Raw genomic sequence first — 20,580 nt, 5'->3', positions numbered from 1 at the left:
TGTGTTTTGATACTAACTCAGTGTAAAGGGAACTTAATATGACTTCAAGAATTAAGCGTTTGCTGGAGTGGATATTAGAATTGCTGACCTTGACACTCGTGTGGCTCATGGAAGTTGAGTTTGCAGTTCTGTGTGCATCCCGAGGTCTTTAATTTAAACAGTTTGCATAAAAACTTCTGACATTGCATGAAATAATTTGCTTGCTTGCATGGTGTGAGTATGATGTATTTGTTGCTGCAGTGTTTTACTGTTGTTTTCTCCCTGTTTTCAGTCCCAGGAGATAACCTTGCAGAGTTCAAGCCCACAGGAGTCGATGATGGTTTCACAGATTTCAAAACCGCTGACAGTATCTCACCATTAGAGCCACCCACAAAAGACAAAACCTTCCCTGCACCCTTCCCTCCTCTGCCTGCTCAGCCAAAACAGCAAACACAAGCCAAGACCCCTTTGAATCTGGCAGACTTGGATCTCTTTTCCTCTCCTGGAGAAAACAAGCAGCCATCCTTTCCACCTGCATTCAACACCTCAAAACCGGGCTCCTTTCCCCCACCGCCCCTTCCAGCCACCACTGCCCAGCCAGCACCCAGCAAAACTTCCAGCTTAGCTGACGACTTTGGAGAGTTCAACCTTTTTGGGGAATTTTCTAACGGCGCCTCAGCCAGTGGACAAGATGACTTTGCAGACTTTATGGCTTTCAACAACAACGGCGGATTTGCCGAGCAAAAACCGGATGACAAATACAATGCACTTAAGCTGGAGGCCGGTCCTGTTCCTCAGGCTGGCTCGTCTGCCAGCACAGTGAAGGGTGGGCAGAGTTCTGCCACCACTGCTACGCCCACCAAATATGACATCTTCAAACAGCTGTCTCTGGAAGGCTCCGGAGCGGGCTTCGAGGAGGCGAAGGACAGCGCGCTCTCCTCGGTGAAGAGCGACGATGATTTTGCTGACTTCCACTCCAACAAGTTTTCTTCCACGGGCAGCAGCGTGGATAAGTCACTGGTGGACAAAGTGGCAGCTTTCAAGCAGGCCAAAGAAGACTCTGCTTCGGTGAAGTCCCTGGATCTGCCGTCCATCGGCGGCAGCAGCGTGGGCAAGGAGGATTCCGAAGACGCGCTGTCTGTTCAGTTTGACATGAAACTGGCTGATGTGGGAGGAGATCTTAAGCATGTCATGTCTGATAGCTCTTTGGATTTGCCAACAGTTAGTGGCCAGCATCCACCAGCAGCAGGTGAGGAACTGGTTAGATTGCTCTGGTAGCAGAGGTGGTGGAGGTGTCGTGTTCTCTGTGCTCAATTACAGTATTATGCACTCGTCTTTCAGTAGTGGAAGACCCTCAGTGTGTGTCCCCGCCAGCCAACGGCCCCTCAGCAGGGCAGCAATTATTGTTTGTCCTAGAAGACTATAAATAGAACAGTTTGAACTCCAGGTCAATTTATTTTTGAGATTTGACAACATCATACTGGTACCTGTTTGCTATTGGCACTTGAGGGACTCAAGTGGAAAATATTCTAATGCAAACAGTGTCATTCCATTTCTATCAGCAGGATGATGGCAGAGTCTCACTTTAATCTTGGTTTCCACAAAGCATTTGGCTTGGGGGCTTCCCAAGGGTCGGCAGAACACTCATTTGGGCTGTTAATGAGGCTCTGACTAATCACCAGCACTGGTGTATTCCCCTTATTGTGGGGCTCAGTCAGTGTAGCCAAGCTTTTGCAGGACTGCAGGTAGAGTATTTCATAGACCTTTTAGTGTTAAATCCCTCATAGGAATCATTGTGCCAAGGGGCTCTAAGTGCTGGTCTCGTGACTGGGAACTCTTGGACCTAAATTTAAACCATGGGACTTCTACTTTAGCAGGTTTTCCACCTGCTTGAATTTCCCTTTATGACATCATTCCTGAGGGAGTGAACTGACCATCTGATCTGACCACATATCACAAAACAGATTTCCCAAGTGTCCTGCTTTTTCTTTTCATATATACATAGGAGATAAGCTGTAGTTAAATGTTCTGTGGCCTTCAACAACATGGGAACCATTACTGTGTTCTAGAACAAGTTTTATGCAGTCAAAGGCTTTTCTGAGCAGGGGAACATACAAACTGTAAATCTAAAAGCTCTTACTGCAAGAATTGGTTATTTCCACATGAAATATTTCTTCCATTTTTTGCAGATTTGGGTAGAGAAAAATATACAGTACTGTAATTTTGCATTATATGATATTTTTAAGTAGGGGTGAGAATTAAGTTGGCAATTTTGAGGTGGAAGATGCTCTCTAACAGGGTACAAAATATCAGGAATAATTTATTAGCAAAGACATTTAATTTTCATATTACTGCTTGGGAAAATTCCAAGTTGAGTGAGCTGTCAAAACGTAGCACCTACAGTGTATTCTTGAATGTTTACTTTGGGTTTGAAAGCACTTTTTCCTAATATTTTTCTAGCCTCTTTTAGTGGTAGTTTGACTTCTGTAGCTCTTTACAGGACGTGAGCTTTTGCCACAGCAATCCGTGATGAATAATTGCCATTTGTGGCAGGAAAAGCCTTTTTTGGTTTGTTTAAGGGGGTTAGCCCTTCATGTGCTTGTTGCTAAACTTTTGAACTCTGAAGTAAGTATTAATTAGAAGCTATTTTTATTAAACAAGTCTGTATTCTCCTATGGTGCCAAGCTAGATGTTACTCCACAGGGAGGGTTTTGCTCCTTTTAACTCTCTGGATTTTGTAGCAGAACATGCTCTGGGACAATCTGCTACGAGCACCCCTGTGCTCCCCTGTTCCTTTCTGTGTGTTTGGTGCATTTCAAGCTGTGAACTGCTGATGGTCAAGTCCTTTTTTTTAATTTTATTATTTTTTTCCAGTTTACATGAAGTTAAAAAGCAGATTTTTTTTTTTTTCCCCTCCTCGTAATTTCCTTCCATCCGTAAATCTAATGTCAAAAAGGGACAGTTACCCCTTTGTCACCTCACTGCCGGGAAACAGGAGACTAGTCCTTGGGAGCTGCATTTCTGCAAGCCCTGTGTCCCAGCTGCAGTGGAACAGCAGCAGGGCAGAGGTGCTGAGAGGTGGTCTGGCTGTCTGACATCCCCACACAGAGCTGTTTGTCCCCTGGCTGGGAGATTCCACCCCGGTAGAGCTTCCAGGTACGGGCAGGTAGGTGCTTACGCTGGGAATTAGGAAGAAATCCTTGAGGTGCTTCCCTCCTTTGGCCTCTGAGGGATGAAAGGTTCCCAGCTTTGCTCTCTCCAGGGGGGATACAGTCTCTTTAAACTTTGCTCTAACTCTGTGTGGAAGGTAGGCGATACTAATGTTGCCTGATTTCTCTTGCGTTCACTCCGTATAACCCTTTGAGCACTGGCTGCATGTTATTAGTTTGAACCAGGCTGCTTCTTTCCTACCAAATTTCGTTTCCCTCTGAGTTGAAAGCATTTTAATTAGCACCTCCTCACGCTGGATGGACCTGATCTGCCCTTCCTGCAGCGAGAGCGAACCCTGGCCGGGCGCTCCCAAAGGGTTGTTCTGCTGCACTGACACACCTGTAAAGTACCTTTTCCTTTGGCATTACTGGAGATCTCTGTATATTTTAAATCGACTTCAGGTTTTTTTGCTGCTTTTTCTAATGTCTGATTTCAACTAAACATTTCCTGTGTGAATGTGCCTTTTCAGATCTGCTTTGATATCTCTCTTCTGCAAGTATTGACCTGCATGCTTTACTCTGATACCGCCCTTCCGAGCTCCTCTGTATCACTATCTTTTGTGATCTGTAAGTCCTGCTGTGTTAATAAATATTATCTTGGCATATTTTCAAAACGTGGGGATGTGTGTGATTTGTTGCAAACCAGCAATGTATCTCTTTTTCTTCAAAAATACAAAGTTTAAAGTTCTAGTATCCCCTTAAGCTAGTGGGTGCCTTTCTCTTGCAGAGCAGAGTGTGGGTGAGCTTCTTTCTCCTCTTCCAAAGCTTTGACCTCGCTCCCTGTGACCTTCTGATACTTTACATATCAGCCTAAATAATATTTTTCAAAAGAGCAATGTTTGAAAGGGATTGAGTAGAGAAAATGTGTGATGACAGGATTTTTTCTGTGAGTTGGAACTGGAAAACTGTGTTGCTCTCTAGACCTTTATGAGTAGAGCCCCATTGAATAACATTCAGATATTTCTTTAGCTAATCTAAAGTGAGCTAATCAGAGCCCCAAAGTAAACACCTTGCTCCCTTTTTCCATTTTGGGAGTCCTGCCTTCTAAATATCAAAACATTCAAACATGAATGACAGCTGCCAATTTGTGGCCTGTAATTATGTCACTTCAAATTCCTCCAAATCCTGGGCCACTGGCAGCTTAGGATTAACATTAAATTAGCAGACAAGGTAAAAAGCTGAAAATAATTGAGATGTGGAATAAAGTTAAAGTGTTGTGGGGTGTTGGGGTTGCCACAAGAGCAAAAACCAGAGCAGGAAGCAGAATGTGGCTTTTCTTTACACTGAGCTTGAGAGACTTTAAAAGAAAAAGGGGGAAAAAAAAGAACCACAACAGCCCTCTTTGATTCTGGAGATCAGCAGGTCACGCCCAGCCCTAAAGCTTTTTAAACCAAAGCTTTGAACATAAACCTGAGACCTAATTCTGCAGGGCCTGAGCTGTTTGTATTTGTTCAGCTAATCACACCTGGAGGAGGGAGAGTAACGTTCAAGACTGCATTTATTGCATTTTTGTCCAGACTTGACAGTCAGATTCACTCCCTTGCTCTCATTTAAGTTAATTCTGTAAACAGAAGAGCTTATCCACCCAGATTTATCCCGGGAAGGTCTCTGACATGTTTGCCATGGCCTTCCCAAGGGCACAGGGCCAGCAGCTGCCCTGGGCCTCTGTGGGACTGAGCTCCCAGTGTGAGCCCAGGGGGCTTTGTTTTGCTGTGAAATGTTGTTTTTCATGATAATTTAAAAATAACTAGCAAATCCTGTAATTCCATAAGGTTTGGAGGCTTTTCTGTTTCCTTAATTTTCATTTATTTTACAGTCAGCATTCTTGATGGTTCCCTCCTTAGCTACTTCCATTCTGTAGGGAAAGGAAATGGGAATAATTCCCTTATTATCAGCTGTTCCAGACTCCCCCAGCTGAGAAATGGGCTTTGGATTTTTGTGGTTGCTGGCAGGCAGGACACCCCCAGCAGTGGTGCACACAACTCCGTATTCTTCCAGTGTCATCCCACCTTTACCAGGTAGAGACCCTCTGGAAGTGGTGGGGAGGTGGTGCCTGTCTCCATCCAGGCCCTGGATTGTTGCTCAGGCTGCAGGTGATGTTCCCAGGGTAACAGGATTGCTGCTGTTCCACTGGGAGCAGAACTGCCACTGTCTGTGTCACCCTAACAACCAAAACAGGGCACAGGAGTTACAGTAAATTCATCAGGGTTTAACAGACACTGAAATATAAAAACCTGAAACTCTCCTATGCTGCCTAAAATCACTAAATTTATCCCAGTCCTCTGGAATTGTCTTTTTCACTGTTCTTCAGACAATCACTAATGCTGTCAAGGGTTTTCCTTGAATGATTAAGCTGTTGACATTGAAGGCTCCAGCTTGTAAATGGCCTCCAGGCATAACTTAATCCTTGGTAGTTGGAATAAATTATTGTAGTTGGCTCAAATCAGGGATGGTGAGTTTTTCTATCTGTGAGATAACACTGGGAAACAGGATTTTAATTGGATTTCATCCTCTCAGGCTCATACAGGTGTAGCTGGTCCCAGGTGATGCTTGGGCAGGTTGGACTTTGGGTTTGGGAGTTCAAACTGGATGGAGAATTGGATGGAAAATAAATGGTAAATATTCCAAAAATAAATGGTAAATATTCCAAACCTTTTGGTTTGGAAGAAATATGTATTGGGTTTGGGTTTAACTTTACAAAAAAACAGTGTGTCCCCAAAATAAGAATTTTTGTAAAATTTCGAATGGATTTAGTCTTTGCTCTTTTTTTTTTTTGGATAAAATTTGATTTTTCTCATCAGTTCAGATCCTGTTCTTACTCCTGTCCTCCAGGAGGAAAGGGGATTGCTCTGTAGCCTCTGTCTTTCCCAAGTGTGATGCTTAGTTAGAAGTCATTAATTTTTCCCCTTACTTAATCATCTCTTGCTTTGCAAAAAGTATTACTGATAGGCATTCATACTTAAAAATATTTAATATTTAAATTTTTTCACCAGCAAAACAGAGCTTTTATTACATCATAGGCTAAAGCTGCCACATTGTAACCAGAGCCCACACCTATCTGTGCTCTTTAAGGAAAAAGCTGTTGGAGGAGCAGCTCTTAATGCTGTTTAATAAACCAGTCTTTGTGCCAATAATGAAGATACTCACTCCACAAAGAGTTCTCGGGGCTCAGCAAGGATTGCTGTGCACATGTGAGCTGCTGCTTCACTTATTAGTGGTGGCCACTGCTCTGGAACCTGTCGGGGGTAAAACTCCTCCTCGTTAGGCAGCAAATGTGCCAAGAGCTCAGAGGATCCTTTTGCTTTGCCATAGCTGTGACAAAGGGGAGGATTTTACTTCCTCTCTTCAGAAACTTCCAACCTGTGGCAAATGATTCTCTGAAGTGCAGCACATGGCACAGCAAAATGTTGGGTTTTTCTCCAGTAAGATTCTTCCCAAAGTGAGTTTACCTGGGATTATGGACAGTTCCGCATTCTTATTTTTCATACTTTTCCCTAAATTGTTTTCAAACTGCTTGAGCTGTAAACACTTCAGCTCTGAACACAGTGTTTTTCCTGTAATATAATACTCTTAGGGAAGTTTATTCACCAGAGCAATCCTACTGGAACTATCCAGATAGATCAAATGCACAGAATTGGACCATTACATTTCACCTCAGCCCTCACAGCTCTGCAGAGGTTTTGTGCCTGCCTGAATTCACGGAGACAATCTTGCATCTTAGTTTGTGAATAATTAAACTGTTCTGCCTTCCCTGCCGTGACCTATTGATTGCAGGAGAGTTCAGGATTCCCCCCAGAGCTTGCTGCTGGTCCTGCCTGTCCCTGAGCCAGGATGGGATCAGGAATGCACTGACCTGCTCCTTTAGGATGTGTTTGCAGCTCAGAATCTTAGCAGTTATCAAAGGAATAATTCACGACAGGACGTGAGTGTGCAGGTCCTCACAGTGGGATCATCACTCTTCCCTTTCATTCCCAGGGAACACCGGAACAATAGCAATGCTCAAATCTTTGCTGGGCTTTGGAGTCAACACAAATTGGAAAAGAAAAAGAGGTTGCCTGGTAGCCGGTGGTATTTCCAAGATCCCAGGATTAATTACAGTTGGCTGACATGTCGGAGGTGCTTCTGGCTCTCTCTTTCATGCAAAGCTTTCATTTCCCTTCTTTAAACAAAAACTCGAGAGCACAAGATGTGGTTTGTGGTGATAAATCACCGATCCCTCTCCCGTCGGCTCCTTTCACCTCGGAGCCTCCTTTCTGTGCAGCTCTGCTGTGAGCAGGTGATTTCATCTCTCCTCTGTTTACCTTCTGCTTCTCTGCACATTTAATATTCAAGTGGCACTTTGAAATCTTGCTGTCTGTGTGCAGGGGGCTCGGTTTGGATTTGTGATGCTGTTGTGGGCAAATTGGCAGCTGCAGGAAGACCCTCGGGAAGAGCTGATGGATGACACACCGTGCCTGGCTGACCCATTAAACTCCATCATTATATTGTATATTTGTTAGATTTTTCATTAGCAATGTATGTGGGTCATGCCTGGGAAGCAGCCTGAAGCCTGGCCTGCTCTGCCCTTCCAGTGAAATGAATAAACCAAGGCAGAAGTGGTTTGTTAAAATGGTTTAATCCTCAGGCTGGTGTGGCTGGACCGAATAAAGAGGGCAGCTGGGAAGTCAGCTTGTTCCCACCCTGGCTCTGTTAAACCCAAGTGTGCCAGACCACGGTGTTTATCCCCAGAATCTCAGCTCAAGCAACACTCAGAGAATACATTTTGTGGTTTGGGTTTGCTTTACCTCGAGCCCGCTGGGCCCCGGGCGCTGTGCAGCCGGATGTCTAATCCAAACTGACAATTGGTAATGCTGGAAAACAAATGCCAAATGTAGGATAGGAGGGTTGGTTTGTTGTTTTTTGGTTTTTGTTTTTTTTTTTTTTAATGCTTTAATGAAAACTGCCCAGCCCCTGGCTCTGTGCCTTCACTGGGGATCAATCTCAGTGTGAAGGTGAAAGATCAGTGGGGTGGGAGCAGCAGAGCCCCCGGGCACTGCAGGCTCTTTCTGACCCCTGCCCGTGGCAGGGAGAAGAACCTATTGGCCCATGTAATCACCAGGTGAGTATAAATGTTTGGAGCTTTCTGCAAAATAATTGGATTTTCTCTAGACTTAGCTTTTACAAACTGTTTATTCAGTTAAAACATGATCTTCCCAATATCCCTGTCAGTCCTGGCACCTGGAAGTTGGACGAGTCGGCCGCGCAGCGCTGCAGGAGCTCTGATAAGCTTAAACAGGATTTCTAGTTTTTTTAGAGTCTTTACAGCACATTTTTATGTGTTATTTGTATCAAAGCAGGAATATAAAATTAAGGTGTATTAATGCTTTATCAGAGGTATGGAAAAGTCAGCCCAGTCTTCTGTGTGGCTGGGTTTGATAAGATGAAATAACATGTTAAGATGTTTGAGTTGTAACATTTATATTTTGACTGTAGATCCTGCAGCCAGGAAACTGAACTGGTGATCTGTGCAGGAAACTGAACTGGTGGTCTGTGCAGCCTGGACTGGCCAGAAACTTTGATTTTATTTTTTTAGTGTTTCTTCACTACCTGTAGTAGGATGGTGACTTCGAGACAGCATTCAAAGGTCAAGGCTTATGTTTATTAAACCGAGAGATTTTTGTGTTAAATGTTCAGGTATTTTTCAGATTGTTTGTGCAAACTTTAGTTCAAGCCTCACCAGAACAAGAACCCGTGGGTTTGTTCTCCCAGTTCTTTCAGCCCCTCGGCGAGTTGGTTTTGTGCAGAGTGTGGAGAATTGAGCGTTTGAACTTCGGCTTCTAACTGTGGGGGTTTGTTTCTCTCAGATATCGATGACCTAAAATGTGCCCCGTTTGGAAGCTGCACCAGTGGCTCTGCAGTCAGCAGCCTGGCGAGCTCCGACTGGTCCGACAGAGACGACGTCCAGCAGGGCAAGAGGCTCTCCTGCTTCGCCCAGCCCTCGGGAAGCGGATCCTCCGCGGCCACTTCTGTCCTCCAGAAGAAGGAGACCTTGTTTGGCAGCTCAGAAAACATCACCATGACAACAGTTTCCAAAGTGACAACCTTTTCCAGCGAGGATGCCTTACAGGATGTTTCCTTTGCAGCCTTTGCAAACTTTAAAGACTCCGGACCAATCTCCGGCGGGCCAAGCGACGATGACATCGCAGACTTCGGGGATTTTGCAAGACCTTCCTCGGAAGCTCAGGGTGCAGCAGCAGCTGACACAGCCCAGGAGGCAGATTTCCTGGCTGGCGGCGTCTCCTCTGAGCTGCGAAGGGAATCCACAGATGACTTTGGAGAATTCCAAAGCGAGAAGCCAAAAATCAGCAAGTTTGACTTCTTGGTGGCGACTTCCCAAGGCAAGGTGAAATCCAGTGAGGAGATGATCAGGAGCGAGCTGGCTACCTTTGACCTGTCTGTGCAAGGTAAGCCTGCCCAGGGTGGAGGAAGCTCACGATGCGTCTGCTCATCAAAGGCTAATTTTCCTAATTGAATTATAAAATTGGCTAATGGGGATTGTTCCAGAGGCTGCTGGAAGTGACCTTAATCTTCTTGTTGATTTCTGTGGCATTTGGAGCGGGTCTTTTTCTGCAAGAAAAGCATTTGTTGTGCCAAAAAATTGTAAGAATTGGAAGACTGGGGAAATTTATACCAGTCACTGAGTAAATAGAAGGATTTGTTCTTCCGGAGGAGTGGGACAACCCTTGGTGCCACTTCGTGCATTTTAAGTACTCTGTGATTTGTGAGTAAAGGAGTGAGTTGTTTATAACCTGACTTTTTAGGGTCTCATAAAAGGAGCCTCAGCCTGGGTGACAGGGAGATAAGTCGCTCCTCACCTTTGCCAGCCCTGGAACAGCCGTTCAGGGATCGGTCGAACACTCTGAGCGAGAAGCCGGCACTGCCCGTCATCAGAGACAAGTACAAGGACCTGACTGGGGAGGTCGAGGTAAGGAATTACCTGGAACACAAGTGACATCATCAGGGTGATCTCAAGGCTGTTCTGTATCCAGTTTTTTGGCACTTCAGCTGTTGGAACTTGGGGTGTGATTCTAAGGTGGCGTCTGGGTGAAGTCGGATGTTGTGAATGGAAACAGCTCTTAGTGGAAGTTTCTCCTCTCGTGTCTTTGAAAGTCCCGTGAAGTGGGAAAATGCTGTCGCCTGAAACACAGAATCACTTGACCTTGCAGCCTAAGCTTATAACTGGAAATTAGTTACAATTTAAATCTAATCCCAGCTTTGGCACGGAGACCATTTGCTTTGGGAAATGGCATCACTTTTTGGCTGCGTGGTACTTATTTCTCTTGCTCATCCTGAGAAGGGATGGGAAAAGGACTCAGATTAAATTCTGCTAATCCCCATCTCTAGAACAGCAGACTGTGACCAACGTGTCAGGAGGAGCTATGTGCAATGAAACGTTTTACTCATATATATGTTCTCCCCTTTTGAAACTAGTTCTGATTCCCAGAAATCAAATTTTAGAGTTCAGGTGCACAGAGGATGCTGAAAGAATGGGGGAAAATTAAGAATAGATACATTAAAAGTTCATGTGGCTGACCTGCAAATAGTCTTTTTAAATACCCTTCTGCTGTGTGTCTGTTGTGTCAGAGAAAGGGAAATAAATGTGTGCAGGATAAGACTCAGCCTGTCCCTTCTTTCCCCAGGAAAGTGAGAGGTATGCCTATGAGTGGCAGAGGTGCCTGGAGAGTGCCCTGCAGGTAAGTATGTCACCTCCTCCTCCTGCAAATCCTTCCCTCATCCCTGCAGGAACCACCTCACTCCGTGTTTAAGACCAACAGGCAGAGGAAGGGTGGGAATCAGCCCTGGGAATTACAATTTTAAGCCCAAAAGCTGTCACCCAGCAGCAGCAGCAGCGTCACCTCCTCAGCTCAACGCCCTACACTAATCTCCCTGTCACTGGGGATTAGTTTGGCTTTCCCCTAAAGGTTCCAGCTCACTAGTTAGTGGAGGGTTTCTGGGTTTTGGTGCCCAGTACTGTGTTGTTCAGAGCACTGGTACCAGTGTCTGGCTCCCCAGGGGTTCCTGAGGAACAGGTTTGTTTCTGTGCTGTGCCGAGGGGCCATTTGTTTGCTGCTAACAAGTGTCAGATATTTCACAGCTAGATCAGCTCTCCTTAAAATTCCTTCTTTGCATTTGAGTATTAGACAGCCCAAACTGTGAATGCTGTTGCTAAACTAGATAGCAAGGCATGCATGCTCTTAAAACTCCTATTTTGTAATCAAAATACTGGAGGAAATACATTAAGGTTTTAAATGTTCATCCTTTCCCCTGATCTTCTTACAGCAGGAGTGTATAAAAACATGAGATGGAGTGTGGCAAGCATTTCTTATTTAATTTGCCTCTTTTTTTGTGTAACAGTTTCTGCTGGGGACAATCTTGTTCATAATGATTATTTAAAGGTAGAAAACCCCATCATTTTATGAAATTCATTTCTACCAGGTCATAAAGAAAGCAAACGACACCTTAAATGGAATAAGTAGCTCATCTGTTTGCACTGAAGTTATCCAGTCTGCCCAAGGCATGGAATATTTACTGGGTATGTTTTAATTTTCCATGTGTTTTACATTGCAAGTTTTTCTCTTAAAAACAGGAATATAGAATCAGTCTTCACAAAATGGCATTACTTTTTAACTTAATCTTTGCCTGCACCTAAATAATGAATAACTATTCTGCTACATAAATGTACCTCCTGCTTTGAACTAACCCTCCATACCCACCTCTCCTGTGCCATCCCTACTTTTACCATTTCTGAGTTAAACTTCTGGCATCCAGTGAATTCTTTGCAATCCTTCCCCGTGTTTTACATCCACAGGGGTTGTGGAAGTCTACAGAGTGACAAAGAGAGTGGAACTGGGCATCAAAGCAACTGCTGTTTGCAGTGAGAAGCTCCAGCAGCTGCTGAAGGATATTGATAAAGTGTGGAACAACCTGATCAGCTTCATGTCACTCGCTGCTTTAACGGTAAGACCAAAAATAAGCTGCCTGGTTACTGAAAGAAATGTCATCATTGTATTTAAAGTGACTTCACGGGGTGTCCTAACTTTACAGTTTGTGGGTTTTTCTCTTGCAAGATGGAAATGCACTTATTTGTGAAATCCAGTTTAAAACTCTCTAAGAAAACTGTTATTTAAGTACAAACAATGGTCTTATTTAGTATCTTAATGATTGAGGTGATATCCTGTGTGTCTGTGGACATCTCCAGTAAGGAAAATTTAATAAAATTCAAATAAGCAATTTTATGAAGCCAGAATAATGTGGACATAACTTGTTTTTTTTTAATATCCCTGCAATTAGTTTTAATGCTCACAATTCCAGAGCACACAATGTAGCAACACAGGAATAACTAAACTGTTTTTCCTCTCTCTGCATTTGGAAATGCCCGAATTTGTTTTGGTTCCTGCTACCGACTAAGTTGCTTTTCCTCTCCTGAACTGCCAGGAAAAGCTCCACTGCTCCCTGACAGGAGAGCTTTGGACATCCCTGGATGAGAGTGACAGGCAGAGATGGTCTGAGGGGTGAGCAGGAGCATCCCATGGGACGGGTCTGCAGAGGACCTGGGGAGGAGAGGGGCACAGTGAGGCCCAGAACACACACAGGCAGAAGGCAGGAAAATCACTCTGCCATTAAATGCCTTGGGGGCTTTTGTGTATTTGTGTTGCAGGAAATACAATTGCAAAATGACTTTCTTTAACCACGGTAAAACTCGTATTTTTAGGTAATTATCTGTCTGTGTTGCTCGATATTGACTTGCATAATGGCTCCCTTTAACTCCTGAGGAGCCTTTAACTCTGACTCAGTATCAGCACATCCCATCAAGCACCACTGAGCACATCATTACCATGGGTAGCTTTGCACTGAGCAGTTTAATTTGTGGCTTCTTCCTTGCACTGCAGCTGCTGCCACAAAAGGGTTTTTACTTCCCAGTAAACAATCATTTATAAGTAAGGCCTGGAATACTTGGTTTCTGCTTGAAATATCCACATCCAGCTCACTGTCATTCCCTGCAAAGCAGGTATTATAAATGATCAGCCCCTTTTTACACACCTTTTGCACATTTTAAACCTCCCCAGGTATTTTGGTGATGTCCTGTGATGCACAGAGCCTGTCCTAGGAGATTTATACTCTCAATCTCTTGCTGCTCGACAGAGCAAGGTGATGGACCTGGATGCATCTGTGGAACTTTCTGTTGTTGATAGTACCAATCTCAGAAGGTGTCAGGATCTTCTCCTGATTTAAACAGGTGGATTAAAACATAGTTCTTTAAAGTGCTTTTCCTTGGAAGATTACAGGGATTACCTGCAAGTCCAAAGCTTGGCCACGTGTTCTCTGAGCTGCAGCAGCTCCTGGCTGGTAACTCCAGCTACATTTTAAGCACATTAACTGCTCCCAGGGACACGCAGTCCCTCTGAAGTTCTCCGAGAAACAGGGACTCCTGGCTCCTATAATTCTCCAAATCACCCCTTTTTCTGGTTCTCGTCCCCACGGGGCCCATTGGAAGGGGTGGAACCCACACCTCCTTCCCTGGTGTTGCAGTCAGGGATCCCAAATGAGGCAGAGGTGCCAATTAACTGGAGAGAAGTATTCCAGCTCCGAGGCATGTGCTTGGAAAGGTTAATTTTGTCTTTTAAAGGATTTTGTTACAAGGTAATTTTATGCACAGGCTTGTGGTTTTTCACAGCAAATTGCAGGATGACCTTCTCATTTGCTTCACTCATGGATTTGGTAAACAAATATTAGAGTGCCTTTATTAATTTGATTGATCTACTTAGAGATTAAAGGGTGTTTTTTTCAGGATTCCAGTTATTCTCCAGCCATTCAACAGGGCAGCGTGAGCAGCATAACCAGAGTGTGGATTAACAGACACATGGCCTGGGATCTCACCATTTTTTTAAGCTTCTTGCCCTTCTAGTCATTGTTTTTATTTGCACGACTATGTTCATGCAAAATTTGAATGGTTTTATACTGCCCTTATGCAAAGTCTTAACTGATCATTTATCCCATGGCTGAAATCTGAGGTTAAGTACTGTAAAAGTGGCTGTATTAATTTATTATTTCCAGGCTTAGTCTCCCATCCTTTGCCTCTCTTTAACCTGAGCTTTGTGTATGGCTGGTGACCTGAACTCTGTGCTTTGGCTAAACTTAATATCCCATTTTGTACTGCTCTGCCATACTGTAGGTTCAAAAAAACCCCCAAAACAATAACAACTGCCCTTTTTTGCTCAGGCAGTAACAGACTGCAGGACAATAAGCCCTGCAGCAGCCACCTCTCCAGTGCTGCTGTGAGAGCAGAGCTGGCTGTGCCTCCCTCCCACAGCTGCACAAATACCTGCTGATCCACTGTTTGCCTTCCTCCAGCTCCCAGCTCGGAGCAGCCTGGGCTCCTTCCCCTTTTGATGTGGGAGTGTGCAGCTGAAGAATTCCTTCCTTTGTAGTCACAGCCTTTTTCAAGAGTTTTGAGTGTTATAAATTAGTGCTGCTGGAGATGGCAAACCCATCCTAATGGCTTTGATTGAACAGCAGCTGATGAGGGAATGCACCACATCACCCCTGCCATGCTGCTGTGACACTGTGGCTCTTGCTACTCAGTAGTTTTTCTCCTGATGTCTGAAACTTCTTCAGTTACTGCAAATGACTAAATTTTGTTGTCTTGTTTCTTTAGCCAGATGAAAACTCCCTGGATTTCTCTTCCTGCATGCTGCGCCCAGGGATTAAAAATGCCCAGGATCTGGCCTGTGGAGTGTGTCTCCTAAACGTGGATTCCAGAAGTAAAGTAAGTGTAATGGTTAAACTCCTTTTTAATTACAGTCTGGACTTGCATTTATGGAATCCCAGAATGGTTTGGGTTGGCAGGGAACCTTAAAGCTCATCCCTTTCTACCCCCTGCCATGGGCAGGGACACCTTCCACTACTACCCCGCGTTGCTCCAAGCCCATCCAACCTGGCCTTGGACACTTCCAGGGATGGGTGTGTTGAAAAAATTTTCATGGCTATAATTTGTAAATGGCAGAGGGCAAAGCAGACTCTGACCTATAGATGGGACTCACATAAAATCCTATAATCAGTGTCCTGTATTCCTTGGGCTTTGGTGTGACACAGCCGTGGAGAAAGGGTTGAGTTAAATTGTTCATGATGGGGAAGAGACAGGGAGACTAATATTTAAAAAGTATATATTTTTTTTTACAACTGAAAATTTTTTTAATGGCTTTTCCTCATGAAATGGGTCACCAGAGGGGACTGTTGCCATTGGCAGAGCTGGGAGGGACTCCCAGGACACGTGCAGAGTTGTGCCAACCCGTTAACAATACTGGCACTTTTCCTGACTTTTTGGTTTCAACATCATTTCAGAAAGAAGAGAAACCTGTGGAAGAGCTTCCTAAAAAAGTATGAATCTGTTAAAAAAACATTCTTTCTGGACTCATTCTTAGCTGAGTGTGGAAGGCTGAACTGCTGACTGGCTCTCAGCTGTCATTCTCAGTTGTACCAATCATTAATCCTCCTCCTCCAGTCATTTTTTGTGACCGTTAACACTTGATCTGATCAACTAACATGCTCCAGAGCCTCCCCTTTGTCTTGTCTGCATGCCTGTACTTGTGACCAGCTTTCTGGTTTTGTGCTCCTCCTGTTGTGTGGTAGAAAATCCCCTGCAGTGAGTTTCTGAATTTGTGTGTCTGTGGCAGAAGAGGGGGGGATTTTAGGGGTTTTGTGCTAGAAATATTGACTTTTGGCTATATGTAGCAGGCAGTGGCATTTTTAGAAATGTCTGCAGGAAATCCAGGGTGTGGGGAGCAGGGCTGGGATATTTTTTTAAATAGGGAGCTGTGAAGCATTGGAAAATATCTCCTAGCAACAAACATTGAGGTGGTTTCAGCTTGTTCATGGCTTCACACGCTCTGCTCAGAGGCTCCTATTGTAAAGCAGCTTCAATTAACAGGAGGAAGTAGATCAAATTCAACCTGAAATAACACTAATAGCAGGAATTGCACCTGCCTAACTCACAGCAGAACTGGAGCCAGGGAAATAAATGCAGGAGCCGTGTGCTGGCAGGCAGGACAAGCCTCACCTCGTTAGGGATTCGGAGCAGAAGTAGAAGATGCATAAAATGAGGTGAGTTAGTTGCCAGGGGTCAGAGCAGGCACTGTGGTAATCACAGGGCTCCCTCCAGGCAGGTGTGAGTTGGCTCAGGTGTGATGGCTGAAGGTTTTGCCCACCTGTAACTCAAATAAAACACAGTTTATGGGCTGTTGTGCTCAGGGGAGGGTCCTGCCACGCTGTGCCATTCCAGGGTGATACCTGTGCTGTGTCCATTTCCCACTCTAGTTTTAGATCCTGGAGCAGGTCAGACTGTCACACTCCTTTCAATTCTTCTTTCAGGCCTTTAATTCCGAGACAGATAACTTTAAGCTGGCCTATGGAGGGCACCAGTACCACGCCAGCTGTGCCAACTTCTGGATCAACTGTGTGGAGCCCAAACCTCCAGGTCTCATCCTGCCAGACCTGCTCTGAAAGCAGCTGCACTGAAGGTGGAGCTTTGGGTCTAACAATGCAGGACTTGGGGTAACTGGTGGGGTGGAGTAAGTGGAGAGGCTGGAGTTGGGCTCAGGATTTGAAATGTTTGGGGTTGAGTTTTGGACTGTAACAGGTTAAAGCCACTGCCACGGACAGTGAAGAATTCACTTGAAATGGCCACGGGTTCAGAAATAACCAGAAAAAAATGTATGGAAAAAAAAATGTGGCATTTCAGACTTTCTCAACATGAAAACATGTTAATCTGTGTAAAAGCAGCCTGGTAGCCACCATAAACCTGGGAGAAGCCAGCACTGAGCCTCCCAAAGAACCTGGAACCTGGGCTGATTTGCATAGAAGTGACCATTAAGTCCTTGGAGTCTGTATTTGTAAGCAGATCTTCTCTTAAACGTGTTTGGGGTATGGACCATGATGTTGTTCTTCAGATATTTGCTGCTGTGATATCAGAGCACATGAGTCACAGCATCGAGGCAAAATGAATTATGGACTCAAAGGAATGAGACTGGAGGGCTGCTGTGGATTTACACCTCCAGTGCTCTGTGCTGGGAGTTGTTCTGTGAGCAGAACTGGTTGGTGCTGGGGGGTAAGGACTGGAAAACTGTTGAAATTTTCCCTGTAATATCTGGATTCTGTAGTACAGGCAGCTGGAGTTTAAAACTTGCAGCTTTGTTGTAAATACAGATAAACTTCCCTGGAGTTGTCCTGAACTCCAGGTGTGATTTATGTTTCTCCTGACCCTTTGGTAGCTGTGTGGCTGCAGCTCTGGTGAAAACTGGACCCTGCTGGTGCAGCACATCTGCTCCTGTGTAGATACCTTCCCTTTTTTGGATGCTGAGATGCTTTTCCTGATGGGATGCCTGTGTGTGGCTCGTGCAGTCTGGTGCTACCTGTAGTAACATGTTTCTGTGACTCAGAGCTGGCAGCACGAGGTGGCCCTTGGCTCCTGTGACAGGGAGTGGGATTTAACACCCAAAGGGATTTAACACTGGAAGCTGGGGGTCTTAGCAAGCTGGTGTTTGGGGCAGGGCGTTGTCTCCCTGCTGGTTTGTGGTTTATGGCAGGTACTCACCTCTCTGAATAGGAGGTTTGTATTATTTTGTCACAAAATATTACCTGTAACATCTAAAGTACCTGATTCTTCCTTCAGATCCAATATCCAGGGGACAGTGCAGTGCTATTACAGGATTTCAAACCAAGTGGGAGCTTCATTGCATTATGAGAGACTTACCACTCTCCAGTCTGGGTCTGCAGGGAATGCAGTGGGGTGTAAATCCATTGGGTACAACTTTCTCCTTAATTCTTTGACTTAAATTCCTCAGATCTCTCCCTTCTCCCCAGAGATATCAACAGCTTTTCCAAGTTAATCTTGCCTCCATTAGAAGTACCTGACACTGGCCTGTGGTTATTTGCCGAAACAGAGATCACAGTGAGGAAAACGATGCTTCGTATTTAAAAAACAAGCAAGCTTAGTTATACTAAACTATTAATTAGCCCAAATGAAAGAATCTTGGCTCGGAGGTGTCTGGCTCCTCATTTACACCAATTACAGTAAATCTTGCAGCCTCAAATTAACTCATTCACAAAATAAAGCAACGTGTGCCTCCAGTCACAAACTCCGGCTAATCCAGCAGCAGATTTTCCACGGTGTGACAGGGACTGCCCACATCCTTTCCCTTGGCTAGACGGGATTTTCTTTTTCCCCCTAATTAAAAGAGGATGCCAAAAATAAGAGGCCACAGTGTGAAACTTAAATCACCAGCTGTGTTGTCACAGAAGCATTTCTCAGTGGTGGTTTTCCTGTGCTTGTTACCAGGTCAGTCCCCTCCCCGAGCTGTGTCCGTCGTGTCTTTTGGCCCATAAAAATAAGGAATGGGTGTTTGCAATTCCAGCTGCAGCAGAGCTCACTGAGGGATGACACTGCTGCTCTCCTCCTGCTCCCACGGGAGGGACAGCACAGGCACCGTCCCTGCCTCTGTGGAAGCAGGAAGTGTTCTGTTCCCAGCACCTTCCTGTCGTGGGAACACATGGAATGTTTGCATGGAGATCCCCCCATAAAGGCACTGCAGAGCAAGGATCAGCTCCCTGATCCCAGTGACTCACTGGAGCACTCGGCATCCTCTCGGATGTTGCTGCCAGGCAAAGCCCAGTGTCCTTCCAAGCTGTATCCAAGGTGACAGGATTGTCCCAGCCCACCTTCCCCACACCCCTCCTGTGCAGGGGCACCTGGACACGCTGCCTTTCCTTTGGCTCTGTGCAATTTCAGACCTGTGACTCCTTTTCCTGCATGGATTCTGTCTCTGGAAAAGGGAAACGGGATTTTTCTTTGGTTTTTTAATGTCTGTGTTTTCTGGAGCTGCCTTGGGAAGTGGATACCTGTGGAAAGTGGGTTTTCTGTCTCTGTATATTTGGAGTTCTAAGGGATTATTAGCCTGGTATTTAATGCATTTATGGCTTTTCCCCATTGTATCCCTGGTGCTTCCACGCTGTGACCATGGTGGCAGCTTTTCCCTGGTGCTGGGAGTGCTGGGGGCTGCTCCAGCCCCTTCCCTGCCCCTCCATCCCCGTGCTTGGGTGTGAATTCCTGGGTACCTGCCCACCTCAGAGGTCACCTGTGGCCTGGGAATTGTCACCTCATGCACTGACCATTCCAGTGACTTTCCCTCCTTGGCAGCAGCTTTTTCTTTACTGGGTTTGGTCTCAGCAGCTCCTTCCCTGAAGTCTGTGCAGGGTTTGTGAGTGAGTGAAGTTCAGGCTCAGGTGGAGCAGGAGCTCATGGAAACCCTCGGAATGCTCAGAGTTCCTCAGCTACATTGGGAATTAATTAAACTTGAAGCAAAACCTGCCTTTCCAATAAAAGCTGCTGTTGTACAAACTGCTGCTTCGGGTTTATTTTTAATTTTGGACCTGTATTTAATTCCAGTTCTCAGCGTTAAAATATGAATGTCGTAATTCTGTGAAGTGATCAGAAAACTTCACTTTATATTGTAATTCTTCTCCTGCCCTCTGGGCAAACATTATTTCTCTTCCAGAAGTGGTTTTGTGATTATTAGTCGGAGCTGTTTGGGTTTGTTCTATGCTGGAGTCACAGCTGGTATTTTAAATCCCATGAGAATAAGTGTTATTAATTGACTTTAGTACCTTGTTTACTCCCTTGATTCCTGCAATGATTTATAAATCCTGTGTTGAGATTCAAACCTTGTGTTCAATAAAGAGCTCGTTTTGTATCTGACCAGCCTGGGAAGCTGAAATATTTATATCATAATGTAAGTGAAACTGCTTTGTGGCTGGGATGTGGAAAGTGCCTCACCAAGTACTGAAAAATATAAAATATTTTTCAAGCAATTAAGACACCATTTGGAAAAGCCCCTGGGGAGCAGGAAGAGGGATGTTCCCCTCAAATCCAGTGGGTGTGCTCACAGCAATCCAAGCTGAGCTGTGGCTGTCTCTCTTCTTTGGTTTCTATAGATTTAAGGATGGAAAAACTGGATTTTGAGGGGGAGAACACTCATACAAAATCTCTTTTGTTGGAGTGAACACAAGAGGAGCTTTTGCAAAGAAATACCCACAAGCATTAACACTGTAATATAACCTTGAATGGGGATTTCAGGTGAATTCTTTGTTTCCTGATGTGCTTTATTAGGCAATTTCCTTTTTTTATAGGTCTAAGTTTCCCTTGTGTTTAAAAATCAGCCTTTGGTGCCTTCTTGGCTGAGCATCAGCATTTTCCCTCCCCTCAGTACTCACGCAGTGGAATTATGGAATAATTCACAGTGGAGAATTTTTACCTTCAGTTTTTACATAAAAAATACTGTTAAATTACACACTGCCCACT

The 20,580-nt window shown here is 44.8% G+C and overlaps 1 protein-coding gene across 6 annotated transcripts in view; it reads left to right on the top strand.

The window, feature by feature from the left end:
* SYNRG (synergin gamma) overlaps positions 1-19,977 on the top strand; it is a 40,409-nt gene extending 20,432 nt beyond the window's left edge. For 4 of the 6 annotated variants that reach the window (XM_032707160.1, XM_032707159.1, XM_032707158.1 and 1 more), the window contains 9 exons: positions 272-1,228; positions 9,032-9,631; positions 9,989-10,152; positions 10,868-10,921; positions 11,664-11,760; positions 12,037-12,185; positions 14,884-14,994; positions 15,570-15,605; positions 16,596-19,977. In XM_032707160.1, coding sequence (XP_032563051.1) covers positions 272-1,228; positions 9,032-9,631; positions 9,989-10,152; positions 10,868-10,921; positions 11,664-11,760; positions 12,037-12,185; positions 14,884-14,994; positions 15,570-15,605; positions 16,596-16,727 — 2,300 coding nt within the window. In that variant the 3' untranslated portion in view covers positions 16,728-19,977. The remainder of the gene's footprint in view (positions 1-271; positions 1,229-9,031; positions 9,632-9,988; positions 10,153-10,867; positions 10,922-11,663; positions 11,761-12,036; positions 12,186-14,883; positions 14,995-15,569; positions 15,606-16,595) is intronic. The other 2 variants (XM_032707162.1, XM_032707157.1) reach the window with 1 other exon arrangement.
* Positions 19,978-20,580: the final 603 nt, after the last annotated feature.

Source organism: Chiroxiphia lanceolata, chromosome 20 (assembly GCF_009829145.1).
Source record: "Chiroxiphia lanceolata isolate bChiLan1 chromosome 20, bChiLan1.pri, whole genome shotgun sequence".
NCBI classification, from domain to species: domain Eukaryota; kingdom Metazoa; phylum Chordata; class Aves; order Passeriformes; family Pipridae; genus Chiroxiphia; species Chiroxiphia lanceolata.
Note: the sequence above shows the minus strand (reverse complement) of the source record. Positions and strands in the feature narration are given on the sequence as shown.